This window comes from Pipistrellus hanaki, assembly GCF_964339955.1.
Source record: "Pipistrellus hanaki genome assembly, chromosome: 19".
Classification (NCBI taxonomy): domain Eukaryota; kingdom Metazoa; phylum Chordata; class Mammalia; order Chiroptera; family Vespertilionidae; genus Pipistrellus; species Pipistrellus hanaki.
In genome coordinates, this window is record NC_140521.1 from 4,067,506 (window position 1) to 4,087,763 (window position 20,258).

General features: G+C 40.6%; 1 protein-coding gene across 2 annotated transcripts in view; it reads left to right on the top strand.

The window, feature by feature from the left end:
- Nucleotides 1-20,258, top strand: part of PITPNB (phosphatidylinositol transfer protein beta) — a 56,163-nt gene that overhangs the window by 5,820 nt on the left and 30,085 nt on the right. For both annotated transcript variants that reach the window (XM_084868226.1, XM_084868225.1), the window contains exons 2-7: nucleotides 1,212-1,242; nucleotides 4,338-4,483; nucleotides 12,700-12,791; nucleotides 13,496-13,503; nucleotides 13,960-14,034; nucleotides 15,080-15,163. In XM_084868226.1, coding sequence (XP_084724352.1) covers nucleotides 1,212-1,242; nucleotides 4,338-4,483; nucleotides 12,700-12,791; nucleotides 13,496-13,503; nucleotides 13,960-14,034; nucleotides 15,080-15,163 — 436 coding nt within the window. The remainder of the gene's footprint in view (nucleotides 1-1,211; nucleotides 1,243-4,337; nucleotides 4,484-12,699; nucleotides 12,792-13,495; nucleotides 13,504-13,959; nucleotides 14,035-15,079; nucleotides 15,164-20,258) is intronic.

A 20,258-nucleotide genomic window follows, 5' to 3' on the forward strand; every position in this document is an offset into this window, starting at 1 on the left:
AGAAACATCGATGAGAGAGAATATTCGATCAGCTGCCTCTTGCACACCCCCTACTGGGGATGTGCCCGCAACCAAGGTATATGCCCTTGACCGGAATCGAACCCCGGACCTTTCAGTCTGCAGGCCGATGCTCTATCCACTGAGCCAAACCGGTTTTGGCAAGTTTTTTTTTTCTTATTAAGTCTAATGGACCGTTTACTTGTTTTTCTCTTAATAAAATTGAGAAGTAATTGGGTAGGAATCATTTTTGGGAAGCATTCATTCATGAAATTCAGGACATCTATTTGTGAGAAGCATCCAAAAATGCACAGCATATAAATAGGGAATGAAACCATACTAAAAATTTCATGAGAGCAACCTGGCCAGACAGTGTACAAATAATACATTCTGTACCCTGTAATTTTCGGTAATGAGTTTTCTCTTGTTCTCTACTCTTCACAGGAATCTCTGCAACTGCTTTTGGGGGATCCTGGTATAATTTAGATGCTAAATGCAGTGATTGCTGACAACCTGGAATGGTAGTTTTATTTCCCCAATTTAAAAAAACACACTTAGCTGAAACCGATTTGGCTCAGTGGATAGAATGTCGGTCTGCGGACTGAAGGGTCCCAGGTTCGATTCCGGTCAAGGGCATATACATTGGTTGCAGGCACATCCCAGGTGGAGGTTGTGCAGGAGGCAGCTGGTTGATGTTTCTCTCTCATCGATGTTTCTAGCTCTCTACCCCCCTCCCTTCCTCTCTGTAAAAAAATCAATAAAATATATTAATTAAAAAACAAAACAAAAACACACACACTTATTTAGCCCAGGCTGGTGTACTTAATGGTTAGAACACCAGCCTTCTCGCTAAAGGGTCTGGGGTTCCATTCCCGGTCAAGGACATGCACCTGGGTTGCAGGTTCAATTCCCAGCACTTACAGGGAGGCAACCAGTCCATGTGTCTCTCATATCTATGTTTCTTTCTCTTCCTCCCTTTTTTTCTCCCTCCCTTCTAATCTCTGTAAAAATTCATGGAAAAGATATATCCTCAGGTAAGGATTAACAAAAAACACTTATTTAGAGCTGTAGGCATTGCAAAGACGCTTTTCCATAAATGATGTCCTTGTACCATGCTATCACCGGATTTACAATAGAAGGTCTTTTAAGCATACAGATGCATTTTAAAGTCAACTATTTTATGTGTAACCTATATTCTTCTTTTGTCTTTTTAGCCGTGTGGTTTTGCCCTGTTCTGTTCAGGAGGTAAGTCATGTTTGCTTCTGTATTATTTTATTGATATAGTAAGTTGATCTAAAAGTTACATTTTTGTTGTATTTATTTACCTTTACATTTTAGTTTTTTTGTGACAAAAAAAAACAAACAGGTTGCTACACAGATAATTGTAAGTGAATTTCTGTTACATTGCTTTGTTTTGGAAGGGACCAAAGAATGCAGGTTAACCTGCTGTCTAGTGCAGAAATTCTGTCTACAAAATCTCAGAGAAAGGAGGTTCTTGCTCAACTTCAACACTTTAAGGTTAAGTCACTTGCTGCTTAGAGAAGAAGCCTCCTTTACTGTTGGACTTTTAAAAACATTTGTCTTGATTTTAAACCAAAACCTGCTTTCCCATAATACTTGACTGTTGTTTAAGTTCCGTCCATTTGAGCGGTAAGAAATAGGCCTGTTCTGTCTTGCATATGGCAGCTCTCTGTCCTCCCCCAATCCTTTGTTCCATCTTCTCGAGGTTACAAGGTTAAACATGTCCAGCATGTTCATTTGGCCTGATACAACATGACCCCCTGGCCCTCCTCACCAGCTGGTCTCCCTACTGCATCGTCACAGTTACTGCTTTCCACTGAAAATGGTTTTCCAGACTTGTTTTGACCAGCACATCACTGAGAGATTATTGTCTCTCTTGATCTGCACATGATACAGAAATACATCCCCTGTTCAAAAGTTGCATGTTTTGGAGTTTTATCTATCTGTAGTATAGCCAAGAAGGAGGGTAGTAAAAACAGAAAAGACTTCAGAGAAATCAAGAGATGTGTAGCAAAACATATAAAGCCCTCAGGGTCCTTCTGTAACTTGCACACAGTGTGCACATGCTCAGTTATCTGGTTTTCTTAGAGCTGACAGTGAGTTCGAAGCAGTGAATTGGAAGTGGGACAAAACAAACTGATAACCATAGAAGGGACAGGTGATCACAGACAGAAAGAAAAAAAATAAAATGAAGGAACTAAAAACCAATAGCTAACTACACCGTTTAATGTAAATGAGAACACAGCTATATATATTTCAGTAGTGCCTGAGGTTTCACTGTATTAAAAAACACTCAAAACAAGCCAGGCACTCCTGTTCTTTGCTTGTGTAGCTCATTGTTTGAACTTGAATGCGGAAATTGACATTTGTTTTCGTTTCTTTTTTTCTCTTGGTTTTGGATGTTGGATCAACTTGGATGTTGAAATTTTCCTTGGTATTGTTACTGAAAATAACCTCAGCTCTTTGTTGTACTGGCACTTAATAAATATATCTATTGCCTTCATTTGTTGGTCTTTAAAATGACAATGACAGCCTAATAGCAGGCCACACAACATTAGTCCCTTAAGAACATTTATTTTTTTTGGATACTGTTGTTGTTTCTGTGTGAATTTTTGTTTACTCTGTTCCTGGCCAAGATCAAATTTGCCTTTTGACTTAGAGACATTTTAATCCTATTTTTAAAATATGAGAAGTACATTTTAAAGGGCTTAAGGATTGACTATAGCATTACTAGACTAACACTGATGATGTATCATGAAAAACAAAAGAAGAAATACAACCCTTTCTGCAGTCTAAAACCCCTACAAAAACTTATTTGATTCATTTAAAAAAAAATGTGTTTGGTTCTAGCTTCCTGAGAGAGAGACAGAGACATGGACAGAGAGACTGGGAAAGGGGAAGTAGATGAGTGAAGGGAGAGAGAATGAGGATTAACATGCAAGATATCATATTCCTATGGGCTTTTTATTTTTTTTAAAATGTTTTTATTGATTTTAGTGAGAGGGGTGAGAGAGAGAAAGAGATTATTCAGTCGCCTTGAGACACACCTGGACTAAGAATCAAACCTATAACTTGGGTCTATGCCCTGATTGGGAATCGAACCAGCGACCTTGTTGTGTAAATGACGATGTTCAACCAATTGAGCCACACCAGCCAGGGCCCTATGGGCTTTTTAGATAGGAATATTACAGAGCTGGCCCTATTTTTTGCCCCTCAAATAAAATGTTGGTTTTGAATGATTAGTTTTTACAGGTAGCGTTTCTTTGAAAACATGCTCATAAAAACAAAAAACAAAACAAAAAAAAAACACCCACATTTCTTTTTAGGCTGTCTTCATTGGGAGGAAGAAATTTAGACAGGTTTGAAGAGATTGGAGATAGTGCCATGGTTGAGTCCTTAGGAACAAATGAGAACAAAAGAACTTTGCTTTTTATCATTTATTGGAATGGTTAGTGACTCGAGAATGGCATCGAACAATACTGCCCACTCACAGGTATTGGAGCAGACCACTGAGAATTCTGGTTCACTTTAACATGAAATAGAAACCACGGTCAGCAATTTTTTGCCTTTTCAGACTCTTATTATACTTTATATCCCTCCCCTTTATTATTGAGAATGGTATTCTGGTTTTTCAGCTTATCTAATTGGCAAAGTGATGGTTCTATACGTGCTATACCTTTTTCCAAATTTTGTAAGATTACTGAGCTATAATAGATATGAAAATGTATATTATTCAAAAACGAACTAAGTATCAAGATTTTTTTTTTAAGAAAACGTTTACTCAGAGGAAGAAAGAGTTCCTTTTTTAATATTTATATTTTTATTGATTTCAGAGAGGAAGGGAGAGAGAGATAGAAACATCAACGATGAGAAAAAATTATTGATTAGCTGCCTTCTGCATGCTCCGTACTGGGGACCAACCTCGTAACCTGAGCAAGTGCGCTGACCTGAAATTGAACCATAACCTCTTGGTTCATAGGTCGATACTCAATCTCAGAGCCACAACCAGCCAAGCACAAGGCGTTTTTCTGATAAGTGGATATTGGAGTACGTAGTAAAGCACCAGAGTGTTTATAACTAGCAGTTTTTTTGAATAATTGAAATCTTGTAAAATATTACAGTTTCTTGAAGCTGTACGAACATCTGCTGTTCCTCTTCCTAAACATTCATTTCTAATTTGAGACACATTTTCTTGTAGAACATATGTGCTAAATGGTTTGGACCTGCTTTTCTATATCATCTATAGTAAGATTTTAGCATAGGAAGTTTCCACAGTTACTGCTGACTTACTGAGGTTCCTTTACTCTTTGAAATTTCAGTATCAGGTTGGGCAGCTGTACTCGGTTGCAGAAGCTAGTAAGAATGAGACTGGTGGTGGAGAAGGAATTGAAGTCTTAAAGAATGAACCTTATGAGAAGGATGGAGAGAAAGGACAGTATACACACAAAATTTATCACCTAAAGAGGTAAGCCGCCTATTCACATTTGATACTTAATCATTATCTACTAGTACAATAATAAAAGCATAATATGCTGATTAGACCGGACGGCTGAACGACCTTCCAATGAAGCCAAGGCAGGTGCCACAGCTGTGAGGGCTGAGCCCCTTGCACGAATTTTGCGCACCGGGCCTCTAGTATTAAATAATTAGGCATCATCTACTCAACTTACTTATTAAGCATGTAACTACCTAACAGCAGAACTGATATATCACTTGTATCATTTTTTGTGTTCTACAACAAATGGATCATACTATACATATATTGTAGTTCTGCAGTTTGCTTTATTTTTTATGCAGTTATATATCATGAACATCCATGTTATTGTTTAATGTCCATTTCATTCTTTTTAAGACTAAGTAAAATTTCTTAGTATAGACATAGCATAGTTTACTTATCCATTCTCTAAATGATAAGCTGACGGGGTTGTTTTTGGGGCGTTTTCCAGTTTTTGTCCGTTACAAATAATATTTCTCTGAACTTGGTTGTACATGTCTTTATGCCTTAGGTTACTCTTTCACCATAGAAATCTATGAAACTAGGATTGCTGAAAGGACTTGCTTATTTTAAGTTTTATTATTGCCTGATTGCCCTCCAAGAGTGTAATAGTGTTCATTTCCCCATATTTTTCTATCTTTTTAAATTTGGCCGATTTGAAACTCAGAAAATAATCTCTTATTTAACTGTGCATTTCTTTACTAGTGAAGTCGTGCCTCCCACCTCAGAGTGATTATGGAGCGGTAGCCAGGCCCCTGACCAATCGCATCACACCCGCCTTGGCTGGCCTGGCGCCAGTGGGTGTCATAGTGTGGATGGTCACTCTGCTGTTCGGCTATTTGGTTAATTTGCATATTATGGTTTTATTATATATGATAAGAAGACCTTCTCTCAGGCTTTTTGTGAGCTAAATAAAGGAAAACCTTGGCTCTCTGGATGCTAGCTCAGTGCACTCAGCCTTCTGGAACCGCTACTTCATTCCATAGTACCCTTTGGTTTCACCCTTTATGCACTCATTTATACCTTATGGCAGTTCTGAGAAATAGTCACTATACACCTTCTACATAAGAAGGTTCAAAGTCACGCAGCAAAGAAGTGGTAGAGTGGTGACTGAGACTTGCTTTTTCTGATTTTTAACCCCATGCTTTGGCCAAGTGCCTGACAGGAAGTACTCAACCTGATGAACACGGTGTCCCCTGAGAAGGGAAGGAGAGGGTTGAGTGCACGGTGAGGGCTGTTTAAATGCCCTTATAAGACTGGCTTTGTCAAACAACGATGGCAACTGTGGATAGAAACACGCAGAGGCATGAAACAGGAAAGGAAAGAATGAGGCAGTAGTGGATCTCAGGCAGTATGGCAGATAAAGCCACTCTAACCGTTATGAAAAACAACCAAAAACTTATCCGTTAATAAAGACAACACAGGGGCCCACTGTCGCTGTGGTCTTGGAGGAGGGAAGGGCATTCAGATGTCTACACTCAAAGTCAGCAGTGTCATGCAGAAGGCTGATAGCCACAGGAAAACTATTCTGGAAGAGCAAAGAATCATTTCGTAGTAAGTCCTGAGGCCTTCGCTGGGCTATAGGAAAGACTGCAATTATGACAGAGGGCTGGCAGTGCAGCCGGTCAGACTTCAGTACCTGTAAGGGTGTAAGTTCAGCATGCTGAAGGCATACCCATAGTTCCTAGAGTCTTAGAGCTCTCTCCCTAAGGAAGTTAAATATGTGTCTAGTAATAGATGTTCCGTTTTCCAGTATTTATCCCATTGGGTAACCTATAGAGTGCTCTGGTACAGCATTAATAGAATTGATGGCAGATTTGGATGGGTAAGGTAGCTAGTTGACTAAGGCCACCAACACCTTATTTTACATTTGAGATACTGGAAGTGGTGAGGTCTACTTTACCCACTGTAATCAAGGTCTCTGGATTCCCTGGCCAGTATGCCTTCCTATTTCAGCAAAAAATGTTGTTGTTTTTTGTAAGATTACATACTTCATCTCAATCAGAAAATTGAGGAACAATCTTGGCAGGGTACTAAAAAATCCAAAGTTTAGTGACCATCTCGAGGAACATTTCAAATGTCTGGTTTCCTTCACTCTTAGATAATAATCTTTTTATGGGATAGTGAGGTTCTTTCCATATATCTTTCAATTCCTTTCACTAGTGAGGAGTTGCCCATGGTAATTCTAAGCATAGGATTTGGTACTTGGTGTATTCTTAAACAGTGTGCTGGCCACTGTAAGTGCTCTCGGTGGAAGCTCATTCATTTCCCATAGCACCCCTTTCTAGTGAGGAAACTGAGATCCAGAAAGGTATAAGTGGACCCTGTGCCACTGCTGTTGGGTGGTAGAGATTGGAGATGAACCCAGGCAGGCATTGTGACTCCAGAACTTGCCCTCTTAATCACTTGGCTCTACTGCAGAGCCCTGTGGGATGTTAGAATATTTTCCATTTCCTGCAGTGAACTGCAAAGGACTTGACAACGAAATTCTTCCAAACCCACGATTTCATCATATCCCATTTTCTTAGGTCTTTAAAGTTTCAAGTCTTGTAAAATGAAAGTTAAACTTAACATGGTACTCAAGATGTTCACTTGGGCTCGGTTGTGGTAGATGTCCAGAATAAAGACCGTTAGCTCTAAGTAAGCTAGTCTTTGTCTTCCAGACTGGTCTGGTCCAGCCCCTTAGGCTATTTTTCTAATGATTTGGGCACCTCATAACCGCTCAGCTTTCTGAACACAGCTTAGGTCTGTCTTGTGTGGAGGCATTCCTTGACTACTTCCATTCTTCCCTAACCTCCATCTCTTTTTGTCACTCTACTCAGTGTGCATCCTAGACTTGTACCCCACGTACCATAAAGTTTGAGTATGTTTCCTTAAGTTGTTTAATAAGCACTTAATGGTGGATGGTGGAGAATTGACAGAATTTATTGGGCAAAAAATCTGGAAGCAAGGCAAGACAATGTGTTGCAACTTTTGAGACGGTATTTCAGAGGAAAACTTGCAGTTCTCCCGAGACCTCCTCAGAACTCTGGCCAGACCTTATGTGGATTGTTTTCTCTCTCTTCTTGGGGGAAAATTAGGTTTGCTCTTTTTTATTTCTCATAAATATTATGCTTTCACCATCTTCTGTCAGTCCTGTAATATGGAGAATTCATAAAGCTTTGCCCACTCTGGAATGGCTTTGTTCCTCAAAGGTTAAAATAGCAGAGGTTTTATTGAAAATTGTTTTAAAATTTCACGTGGTTCAAGTTAAGAGCTAATTTTTATAAGCAAAAAGATTCATTTGCCAGGAAGTAAAAGTTAATGTGTGCATTTGAAAATGAGAGGTTTAGCCTTGGCTGGTGTGGCGCAGTTGGTTGAGCATCATCCTGTGCACCAAAAGGTCTGGTCAGGGCATATACTGAGGTCATGGGTTCGATCCCTGGTTGGGTGCATATGGGAGGCAACCCTTTGATGTTTCTCATATTGATGTTCCTCTCTCTTTCCCTTCCTCTCCAAAATCAATAAAAATATATTTTAAAAAATAAGTAATTAAATAAATAGAAGCAACAAAGTATAGATTTTTTTTAAAAAAGGAAGGTTAAATCACCTGAGTATGCAAAGATTAATTTTAATTTATATTCAAAATCATTTCTGAATGAGGATAAGTAAGAAATTAATAAATAGCCTAATATAGTAATTTGTTCTTGAGTTGAGAATTAGCCATCAACACGTAATTTTTTCTTTGTATATATGTAGCTTTGAGTCTTAATTTTGCACAGGTAAAAGTTTTCTAAATCAGGAGTGATGCTATTCTACAAGAATATCAGAAATATTACTGAAATACATTGTTTCCTCTTTATGCACAGTGACCCTTAACATGGGTTTGTACTGCATGGGTCACCATGTATGTGGTGGTTGTTTTTCCCCCAATAAATATACTGTCAGTCCTCTGTTTCCCCAGATTATGCATCTATAAATTCAACTACAGTGGGAAAACATTGCTTTTATTATTGTTATTATTGTTATCATCATTATTGATTTCAGAGAGAAGAGAGAGGGAGAGAGAGAAACATCAATGGAGCTTCTTATCAGTTATATGATTTGCAAAATTATTTATTGTTATGTGTTGTTTCACTTTCTTGATAGTGTTGTCCTTTAAAGCTTAAAAAGTATACAGTTTTGATGAAGTCCAATTTACCTATATTTTTCTTTTATTATTTATGCTTTTGGTGTCATTACCCATTCCAAAGTCACAAAAATTTATGTTTCTTCTAACAATTTGATAGTTTTAGCTCTTAGATTTAGATCTTTAATCCATTTTGAGTTAACTTTTTCCACTCTTTATTCTTACCCACTCCTTTTAATTTTCCACACAAAGCCAGAATGATCTGGAAACTTAGATCAGGTTGTGTTATTTCCCTTCTTAAACTCTTCATTAGCTTCCCATCATATAAAGAATAAAATGCAAATCCTGTGGCCTATAAGATGGGCCCCTGTGATCTGTCTGCCCCCTGCCTTCCACACCATCCTCAGCTTGTATTCCTCTGTTCCTTGTACCCCTGCTTGGGGCAAATGTGGGAGGCAACCAACCTACAAGTCTCTCTTGCTGGGCTGTTTCTCTTCATCCCCCCCCCCCTCCCCCAACCCCACCCTCCTTCCTACTCTGTTTGGAAGTCACTGGAAAAAATATCCTCAGGTGAGGATTAACAACAACAACAAAAAAGAAATGATTAGCCAAGTTACTTATCTCAGGAACAGGATTTAAAAAAAAAAAGGAATGCTCCTGGATCAGGAGTTCAGTGTACATTATGGTTATTTATTATGTATCTTTAAGCCATATTAGCCCTTTGTTTTTCTGGTGCCACTGTGACAAAGTCCTCTCCCTGCAAAGCAGACAGGTTCACAACCATTGAGCTTAGGTTAGATCTTAGTATTATCTTCTCTGAAGACAAGCTTAGATTAGATCTTAATATTATCTCCTCAAGACAATTGATAAAGCATTTTGGTTGAATTTTACCCCGAAGTTAAATATTCTTAGATAACCTTCGGGTGTGTGTAGGCTGCGTGTTGGCCAAGAACCTTTGTGCTCTTCGGCATGATGCTATGGCTGACTTTCGACAGCTGGAATGTAGAGATGTTTACATTGAGGTAGGCACTGTCATCAGTATTGATTTATTACGAGAGAACATTTCGTGACTAGTTTGGGATGAGCAAGAGGAAGAATGTCCTTTCTAATTTGTCTTTGAAGGCCTAACTCCATTCTGTTCAGTTCATGTATGTTCCTTTTCTGAGACTCTGGAAGATTCCAAAACAGAATTTTCTTCATTTTACTAACGTGACTTCCCTAGTGGTACTGAGGTGGAAAAACAATGTATATGCTATGCTCTCACTTATATATATAAGTGGCACACTTGAACTGCCTTGTTAGGAAGATGTTAAAGCTGCCATTAATGAAAATTTCTCTCCTGTAAAATAGAATTGAAATTTAATTTTATTTACTCCATTTATGCATTTTCCCCAAGTTTAGTCAATTACTTAGATTCATTGAGGAGGGATGTGCTTGTTAATGTTCTTAAGTTAAATGTAAAAAGTCAGTAAATTTGAAACAAAATTGGCTCAAAGGTTTGGTTGAGCCTAACTAAGTCAAAACAAAATGAATTGTTAGAATTCATATCGTGGAAATAGCATCCTGGAAGTAAGATAATGGGCAATTCAGGGGTAAAATGAAGAAATATTTAAGCTTTCTTATATATTTGGCTGTTGGGGCCTTTAATGGCTGGCTACCAATTTTCTTCTGTTTGGGCCAGCAAATTTTAGGACTTTTGATGAATATCACGGTTTTCAGAATAGTGGGCACTCTAGAGATAAAGAGGAGAGTGCCAAAATATGTTTCTGAGCTAGTACACAGCTATTTCCCCCTGCCTTTTTCTAAGTTGACCAAATGAACCATTGATAGGTCTGTTTGTCAAACTCTCAGAGAGATTAGTGATCTTAGAGTTTGTATTTTTTTAATTACCCACATCCTATATAATAAAGGATTAAGCGAATAAAAGGCTAATATGCAAATTGTCCTCTTGACCTGGAGTTAGACCAGGGGGTGGGGTCAGCTGGCCAACTGCCAGTGCCACCTCCCTTCCCTGGCTGGCCCCGCCCTCGATTGCCCTTCTCCTCCTCCCCCCCCCCCCCCATGCTGATTGTGGGTAGGGCCAGCCAGCCAACAGCCTGTGGCCCCTCCCCGTGGCCCACACAGCCCAATCGGATCCCACCCATGCACAAATTGTACACCAAGCCTCTAATGTATTATATTATTCTCTGATTAGACCTCTCCCACATTTAAAGGGGTTTTAAGTAAAGGAAGAAATAATTTAACTGCTAGATATTGGTTGACTTTTAATGTGATATTATTTTCAGTTCTCCCAGCTTCATTTTTCTGAAGTTTTACCCCCTTGCATGGGTCTTTCCAAGATTTGAAAAGAGTAAGTGCTCAAAGAATGAGCCCTCCTTCATTATTATCTTTTAAGGATGTAAAGCTGCAGGCAATCGCTTTACGCCTTTGGAATCGAGCTTGTATTGCCATCCTATCTCATAAAAGGGTAATATGCAAATTAACCATCACTCCATCACAAAGATGGCGGTGCCCAGTCCTCAGCCCTGTGGGAGACCCCCCAGTCCTGGGGGAGGGGGGAGGGCGACCACTGAGAGCGGCAGCATGAGCGGCCTGGCGGAATGCTTGCATCATTATTCATTTTTCCCCTCTGCCTTTTTCTAAGTGACCAAATGAACTATTGATAGATCTGTTTGTACCAGTACCAGGCAGTTTTTTTTTTTTTTAAATTCTTTATTGTGTAAAGTATTACATATGTCTCCTTTTTCCGTCATTGACCTCTCCCCGGCCACCCCCAGCCTGGAGGATATAGTTCTGACATGCAGTTACTTAAATGTTGGTTATATGAGTGCTTACCTCGCAGTGTTATTAGGGGATTAAGTAAAGAAAGGCCTGTGAAAGTATCAGAGCCATGCCAGCTTAGAATTAAAAAGCGGTAACTACCATTATTGAGCACTCCTTGCGAGGCACTTGCAAGATATTATCTGATTGAATCCTCTCAGCGACCCTGCAGAGTAGATAATAGAACTCCATTCAACGCATGAAGTTCAGAGAGCCAAATAAAATGCCCAAGATCATACACCTTCCAAGTAGTGATGTTGCGATTTGAATCCGATCTGTGTGAAAAGCCTGAACATGTGAAACTGCTTTTTTATGATGAAATGATCGTTTAAAGTGGTCATTTCATTTCCATTTTTTGAAGACGATAAGACTGATGTATCCATTTATTTGTTTACCGGTTGTATTTTCTATTTGTAATGTGTTTGGATATCTTTTGCCTGTTTCATCTTTTGGGATCTTTTCTGATTATCTTAGGAATATGCACAACCTCATCCTATATTACATATTTAACCCTTCTCTGACCATACTTGAGGCAGCAAGTGACATGCATCTTCCAAACCTACAAAATTTGACACTTGGATATACTTTCATATCTCATTTTTTATAAATTTTTTAGATTTATTCTGTAAACTGTGTGAAAAGTCTTTTTACTCAAGGATACCCCTATTCTGGGGTTGTTGTTTTGTTTTGTTTTGTTTTGTTTTGTTTTGTTTTGCATTAAGAGGCAGTGTAGTGTAGTCTTTACACAGAGAACCTCTGAGTTGTGCTATGTACAGGTTGAATGGCTTCATCTAACTCAGGGGTCTTCAAACTACGGCCCGCGGGCAACATGCAGCCCCCAGGGGAGTCTGATCCTGCCCGCCAGGTTTTTTGGGCAGTGAGCGCAGCCAAGGTGTTACAGTAGGAATTAGTAGTTCATATAGTCCGGTCCTCCAGCTCTCTGAGGGACCGTGATCTGACCCCACTTTAAAAAGTTTGAGGACCCCTGAAACTCTTAGAGAGATAGGTAAAAGCTCATAAGAAAGAATTGCTTCTATTTTTTAAAAAAATACTGCATGTGGTTAAACATATAATTATTTTGATGTTTTTACATTCATTTTCCACTGCATTACTTTGGGAACGAGGAGAAAACTGTTGAGCTCATGAAGCTTAGGACATAATCACCACTGATGACCGCACTCTTTGAAGCAGTGTGAAAGCTGCCCACCAGGCAGGGATGGCGCTGTTGAAAACATATCCACTATTTCTCTCCTCACAGCAAAGTTCCTGGATTCGTCAGATTGATTGCTCCCGAGGGCTCCCTGGTATTTCACGAGAAAGCCTGGAACGCGTATCCCTACTGTAGGACAAGTAAGCCTGGTTCCCAGCAGCCATTCCCCGAGGACAGCCGTGAGAAGGGAGCCACCGGGCAAGGCCTTTAGTGGGGTCTGGGGCAGAGGAGAGGTTGCATTGGGCTGCACCCCCCAGAGATTTGTGAGGGGCCTGGGCTCATTCCTAGATGGCAGCACCTTGCGGTCCAGGCTCACCTTGAGGTGAGCGAGAGGAAGGAGCAGAAGCATACCTCGTTTTATTGCGCTTCGCTGTATTCAGTGAAGGCAGGACCCTCCCGGCTCTGTGGTTTGAAACTGAACCCGCGGTATCTGTGAGACATGCCTGTGAGAAACTATAAAGAAAGGCCGTCCACATGCAGAAGTGTCTCCTGGCGTGGCTTTAACAGTATTTTACTTACATTGCCACGTGATAGGGGAGGGGTATGGCAGCCTTCTGAAAAAGTTTTTTGTTGTTTGCTAAATTGGTATTAGAAATGATGTTTTTGCTTTTGCGACATTTTTCTTTCTACCATAGTTCTAAAATTGGATTATTGACTCCATCATCTAAAGTATGCTGCTCTGTGACTTGTATAGAAACTGTGCTTTGCAGATGTAAACTACTAAATATCTTATGCTCGGGTAGTTTGATCTTGTAATATTAAATATTGTGACAGATTGTTTTGACTCTGATTAATATTCTGACATTTTTCTCCTTTTATTGCCCCCCTGTCCATGATGCCTCAGTTGTAACGGTGAGTAAAATGGTTTTCTGTGTCTTCATCTTTCGACTTCGCTTTACATGGTCATTTATTTGCAACTTTTATTAAAACTGCCCATCGCTGCGTGGTTCCTCCTCTGTGCTTCTCCCAGCATCCTGCGCTCAACCACATGCTCTCTCCAGCCTTACCTCAAAGTCTCCCTGTTACTTTATTTTGCTTCCTGCCAATGCCAGATTTGCTCACCAAAGCTCACAGCTTCTTTAATATTAGCCCTGTATGCTGCATGACAAGTAGGGCTGTTTCAATTATTTAAAAGCATGTAGCATTTGGTTGGCCTTGACAAGCCTATAAGGATAGATAGCCAATGGTTCTTTATCGATAACCTGAGGACCAGGCTTGTAGAGTCAAAGGCGTGGATGCTTATACCGGGGAAGGCTCTACAAAGAACCGGCGAAAGCTCACTGTCATTGACTGTTGTGTTTTCTGCAGAATGAATATATGAAAGATGATTTCTTCATTAAAATCGAAACATGGCACAAACCAGACTTGGGAACATTAGAAAATGTAAGTTTTCACCTCTGGACTTTTCTTTGGAATGAGAATACCATTCCATTTTGTCATCACCAAAGTGAGGACACCTGCATTATATTATTACCCGGCCACCCCAGGGTCTGTCAGGGAGGCAAGCAAACAACCGGGAACAAATGGGTTTTCCTGATCATTCTCCTTCCCTTGAGTGGACTTAAGTGAGGTTGCTGTTTTTATCAGCAACTCCTAACCCCAAATCAATCTCAGCCATTCGGTTTCAGATTCCTTTTACCTTTTCATCTCTGTATTTGCCAGAGCTGCTCTCCATTGCAAAAATGATGGCTTTCATTTTCATCTCCATCCCACTTTGCTGGGATATAAGGGTTGATGTCAGAGAAAGGGCCTAGGAAGGAGAAGGTACTCGGGATAATTTATAATAATGTTGACGAGTCCCGGATATTTACAAGTTGGTACACATTTCTTTCTAGAAGAAATGAGGTGATTGGATATCTTTAGTCTGTGTATGACTTAATCTGCTTTCAGCTTTCGGATGGCTATATCTTTGGCAGTTTTTAAACAACTCTTAATTGGTTCATAGATGGAGTTTCAGAAATGGATGGAACAACATGAAGTATAGAGGAGTTCACATCATACTGAAACTGAATAGCTTTAGGATAATCAAAGTCAGAGTTTTTGAAATCTTAATTATAATGTCACTTTATGTTTATCTGGAATTTGGAGATTAAAAGGACTTTGTCATGTATTGTTTGAGTTAAACATGGGTCGGGTACATTTTGTTAACTAAATAATCTTTAAGGACTACCAGAAAATGTTTTGACAGACTTTTGTTAATTTGGCAGCATCCTAACCTCCCCCCACCCCCTTATTTTGGGGGTTTCAAGGGATAATAAAAGATTTCTGCATCCCTAAAGACTAGTTTAATTATATAGCAATTTGGATTTTCCCCCCTTATAATGTACTCTGAGAGACTCAAGATAAAGATGATATATGTAAGTATAATAGTTTGCCTAGCAAGAGTAGTCTGTCATTTGTTTTGTTTAATTTCTCTTCGTAATTTTAGGTACACGGTTTAGATCCCAACACGTGGAAAACTGTTGAAATTGTCCATATAGATATTGCAGATCGAAGTCAAGTTGAACCAGCAGTAAGTACTATGTACTACTCAGTGACATTTTAACCTGTTGCCTCTTACATCTAAGAATTATTTACTTCTCGTATGGCCTCCATTTTCACACTGAAATGAGCCTGGAGCTTGGGTCTGGACTGTACATCAGAAAGATCAGAGCGTAGGAGAGAAGGTGATTGGTTTTTTGGTGTGGATTTCACCTTTGCATAAGTGATCCCTTTAAGAAATCTCAGTGTACCTGAGATATACAGAGGTTTGTTTTCATGGGGGAGAGGGAGGGGGGGGGGACAATATTTTACAAAAAGTTAAAAAAGCAAACATTCCATTTACATACAAATTTTCAGTAGTTTGGGTCACCCTAACCTTGTCATTGGTGAGCAATGGTTGATGGTAGAACACCTCAGTTTAACAGTTGTGTAGCTTTTTATTTTGATTCTTACTAGATATAAATATTTGCACTTTAAGCTCTTGACTTAATAACAAAACTTGTTCTCAAGAGTATTAAAACCTTTATTTCACAACCACCCCCTGTACAACTCTCCCTTCCAAATTAAGGCCCTTGTATTTTTTCCCCCACATTTGCAATATCAACTAACTACATATACTAGACTTCATGCTGCTTTGGTGTTGCAGTGACCAGCTGTGGATTTTTCACACGTTCAGACAACCTTCTTGCTAGTCGGGAGAGAGCTAAAGCTTTGACGTAAGAGTGACACCTCGTTTTGTCATGAAGCGCAGCGTCTCAGTTAGCCTTTCACTGCATTTCCGGTGTTCTTCCCTGAGCTTGAGCGTTGTCATAGGCTTGAACAGAAGCAGCTCAACAACTAACGGTCTCCCATTGCTGGAGAAGTGTAAATGTGAGCCTTCTAACACAAAGACCTGTCCTTTTCTCAGAAATCACCGCGGTTCGGAACGCAGGCAGGGACCCTCTGCCAGGCTGGGGCCTATTCAGCTGGGGCCCCCACCCTGATTGGAAGTGGGACCTTTGTCGTGGGAGATTTTATATTTTAGTTATAAATAACTGTGATTTGAAGTTATTTCAATTTCAGGGCTATTTCTGCCTTTGAAATCATACAAGGCTTTTTTTATCCTCAGAAGTAAAATGTGTGCTCTATTGAAACAGTGTCTGTTTTGCCCTTTTATTATTCTTAGTATCGTTTCCAGCCATGATTTCCGGGTGATAGGAAGAACAGTCGTTGGGAGTGAGTAAGGAGTGAGTCAGTGAGTGGCGAGGTCGGGACAGCTCACACGCCTGGCGCAGCAGGTCACTAGATAACACGGAGCAGCAGGTGGCCCTGGATTGGGTGGCCTGGGGAAGTCCTTCAGGTTGTTCTGTCAGTTTGAAAAGGTTGTGCTGGCCAAACCCGATGGTCTGATAGTGTGGCTCACAGATTTGCATTCCATGTTCTTCAGCAGGGCAAAAGGCCGCTCTGGTTTTGCCGAGTAGTTCTTTGTCCTTGTTGTTAGTCCGTGTTTATAGGCACCCGCGGGACTTGGGAGAACAGTGAAGGCGGATTATGAAGAGTCGTAGAGCCCTCAGTCCCATTCCTTCCTCAGCTTAACCTTCAGAGAGAAAGAAAGGCAGCGCTGGCCTCAGACACATGACAACAGCACTGGAGAGGGGCCTTCAGGGGGAGGCACTGCGCATGCAGAGGCTGAGCAGGTGGCTGTCTGTGGGTGAACAGTGAGAGAGAGGATGGAGGGGCCAAATGAGGAGGATCTGCATTGCGAGTCCATGGAGCTGTGACTAAGAATATACATCCTGAAACTTGATGGGCTTCAGATTCAAATTCTGAGGTTGTGCTACCTGCTGGCTCTCCCATCCTGCGTGCCTGTGCTAGCTGTGTAAAATGGGGCTAATTACCTCACAGGACTAAATGTGAGAACTTAGAGCAGTGTCCCGTTTAATAACTGCTGGCCATTATTGTCATTATTAGCTAGCGGTGCACAGAAGTTCTGAGAATCTATGCTCACACCACACATTGTCTGGGGAGAATCAGTGTTCATATACGTAAGTGTGATTGTGTTTTTCAGTCTCCATACCTCCTATTTTCCAAGTTACATTTTAGAAATTAGCTGAAACTGGTTTAGCTCAATGGATAGAGCGTCGGCCTGCGGACTGAAAGGTCCCAGGTTCGATTCCGGTCAAGGGCATGTACCTTGGTTGCGGGCACATCCCCAGTAGTGGGTATGCAAGAGGCAGCTGGTCGATGTTTTTCTCTCATCGATGTTTCTACCTTGTTTCCCCGAAAATAAGACAGTGTCTTATATTAATTTTTGCTCCCAAAGATGCACTAGGTCTTATTTTCAGGGGATGTCTTATCTTTCTATGCGCTAGGTCTTATTTTCAGAGGATGTCTTATTTTCGGGGAAACACGGTAGCTCTATCCCTCTCTCTTTCTCTCTGTAAAAAATCAATAAAATATATTTTTTTAAAAGAAATTAGTAAGATATACTTTTTTTAAGTTTATTGGATTCACAGTACCTTTTTTATTATAAAATACACATACTACAAAACTTACCATTTTAACCATTTAAAAATGTGTCGTTCTGCGGCATTTAGTACATCCACAGACTTGTCCAACCATCACCACCATCCAGTTCTGGGACATTTTCATCGTCCCACATGGACACCCTGGACCCATAAATAGTCGCTCTCTCCTCTCTCCCCGCACGTTTTGGCTGCCACTCACCTCTCTTCTGGATTGACCTGTTCTGGATATTTCCTGTAAATGTGTGGTGACGGGGAGTTGTAGGGCCTGGCACGCATTCCAGCAAGGAGGCGGGCAGGAGCCTTTGCGGGCCAGGGAGGCAGGGTCTGTCTGCCCCTTTCCTTCCGCACAGTCTCGTTTGCTCCCCCTGCTGGCACAGACAGCTGCCCCGCCACTCCCTTCCCCTCCCACCCCATCTGCTCGGCCTTGTCTAGTTAATGTTTGTCTTAGGATCGGCTTCTGTGGAAAACACCTGGGTCACCTGGGCGTCCTTTCGTTTTACCTGATCTGGCTCGGTTTTTGCTGAGTTAATTTGTTCATTCGAGTCTGCCTTGTTTATGTTCCTTGTAAATTCTAATCCAAGCTGTTGGGGAAAAGGAAGCTTCCAGATCATATTTGCACATTCTAAAGTGGTATTTAGTGGATGCACAGTCTGTGCTGCCTGAATAGCCCTGCTGTAGCTGTCCATGATGGATAGAGTGCCCTCAGGAGGTTTACAATCCCCAGGCATAGGTCCAGAGCCTGGCATAGTTCACAGATGGCACAGGCCTATGCTTGGCCCAGAATTCCGCAGGATTTCAGAGACAAGAACAAGTGTTCTGTGGGTGTGGAAACAGATTAAGGTATGTCTACCAACAGTGACTATGTAGTGCCTAAAAGTTGCTCTTCAAGAATTTAAGTGGCACTAGAATTGGGAGCTTTGTAACTATGAATAGGCCAACTCGGTAGAATTTCAATAGGAAGGTTTTCAATAGGAAGATCTGCTGATCTCACAGTTCAGATGATGACACCTTAACTCCTGGAGATTTTAGTCTCAGAATGACTTAGTTCATTGATTTTCATTTTGTTTACAATGAACTCTTAATTTGTCTCGAATGAGCTAATTTTCTTAAAAACTTAAGCTATTTTTTTCCATTCTTATTACTTGCTTTAAAAGAAATAGGTAATTAGTCGTTTTGAGAAGATAAGTAATCAAGTGTCCTTCGAAATCAGGACAGAGGTGAAATAGTTGGGAGGTCAAGAAACCCAGAAGTTGGAAGGAAAGCTTGGATCTTTTACCCCCACCTAGTGGGGATTTTCTGTCACTGCAGAGGAATTTAATACAAACAGCCCTACATCTTTTAATTCAGAGTGACTGTTGATTACTTTTAGGGCTTCACTCTCTGCTGGGTTGCTGGTGTCAGACAGCTTGTATACCACTCTGTCATAGACTTACTGGTTTTTTGGGGGTTTTTTTGGATGTGCTTATGAACTGTACTTCACCATGCATAGCAGGGATGTGATTAGACCTGCAGTGTAACCGAATACTGGGGGAGATGCTTTGACATGTTTACATCATTGAACAGGAAACATGGTCACAATAACTCTAGGAATAGGTTTATTGTAAAAATCTGTCGGTGTGACCCAGTGTTACAGAGGAATACGCCAGAGAAATTGTGTGTATTTAAGTACGTGATATAGTTAGGGTTGTTTGTTGATGACTTACAGAAAGTGTGGTATGTTAGTATAGCCATGATTCTCTGGAATTTCCTAGAAGACACATCATTGCCTAATGAAACAAGCTAAGCAATCTGGGATTTCTGCATACATGCATGAATTTCTGCATCAATGTTCCTACCCAATGTCTTTTGGCCACCAACCAAAACAGATTCCCTGTTTCAGAGGAAAGACTCAGTAGTGAAGTGGTAAGATGTTAATTCCTTTAAGAAAGAAGGCTCCTGTTTGACATGGAAGCAGCCACAGAGCAAAGGGTTCAACCCAGCAGGACACACCCCCTTGCTCCCACCCTCTCCCCATTTCAAATCTAACCCGGGGATCACTCCTGAGAAGACTTTTGAGCGCCCTTATGGGGCCTGACCTGTACTGTTCTCATCCTCTCTGTGCTGCTGGGACCTAGCAGGATGCTCGCCATTGAGCCTGACGGGGAGTGACTTCTCAATAAAGGCTTGGTGGATGGATCAAAGAGAACGTGCAGCTTTCCCCCAGCTGTGGTGCTAAAGGGGGCGGGGAGGAGTTTGAAGGAATTGAAGCTCGTTTTTGTTCAAATATTAAATGAACAAAATGCTACTTTCGGTCCTCATTTTACTAATCTTAGCTGGTGAAGGATATAATGATGTACTTCAATTCTAAAAATTCTGTCCTTTCTAAATGAGCATGTATCTTTCTTTCAGATGAAAAAGTTGTTTGAGATCACATTGTAATAGAAGTCAAGGTATCCAGCACAGAACACCAGAATGTAGTTGAAGTTCTTTTTTTTTAATTTCTAAAGTTGCCGTAAATACATGACCACAACAAAAAGTCGCGAATTCCTCAAATGTCCTGATGAAATGCACATGCCTATCTTCAGCTCCTTTCCAAAATGTACACAAATGAGTCAGTTGACATCTGCTTCTGCTCTCCTC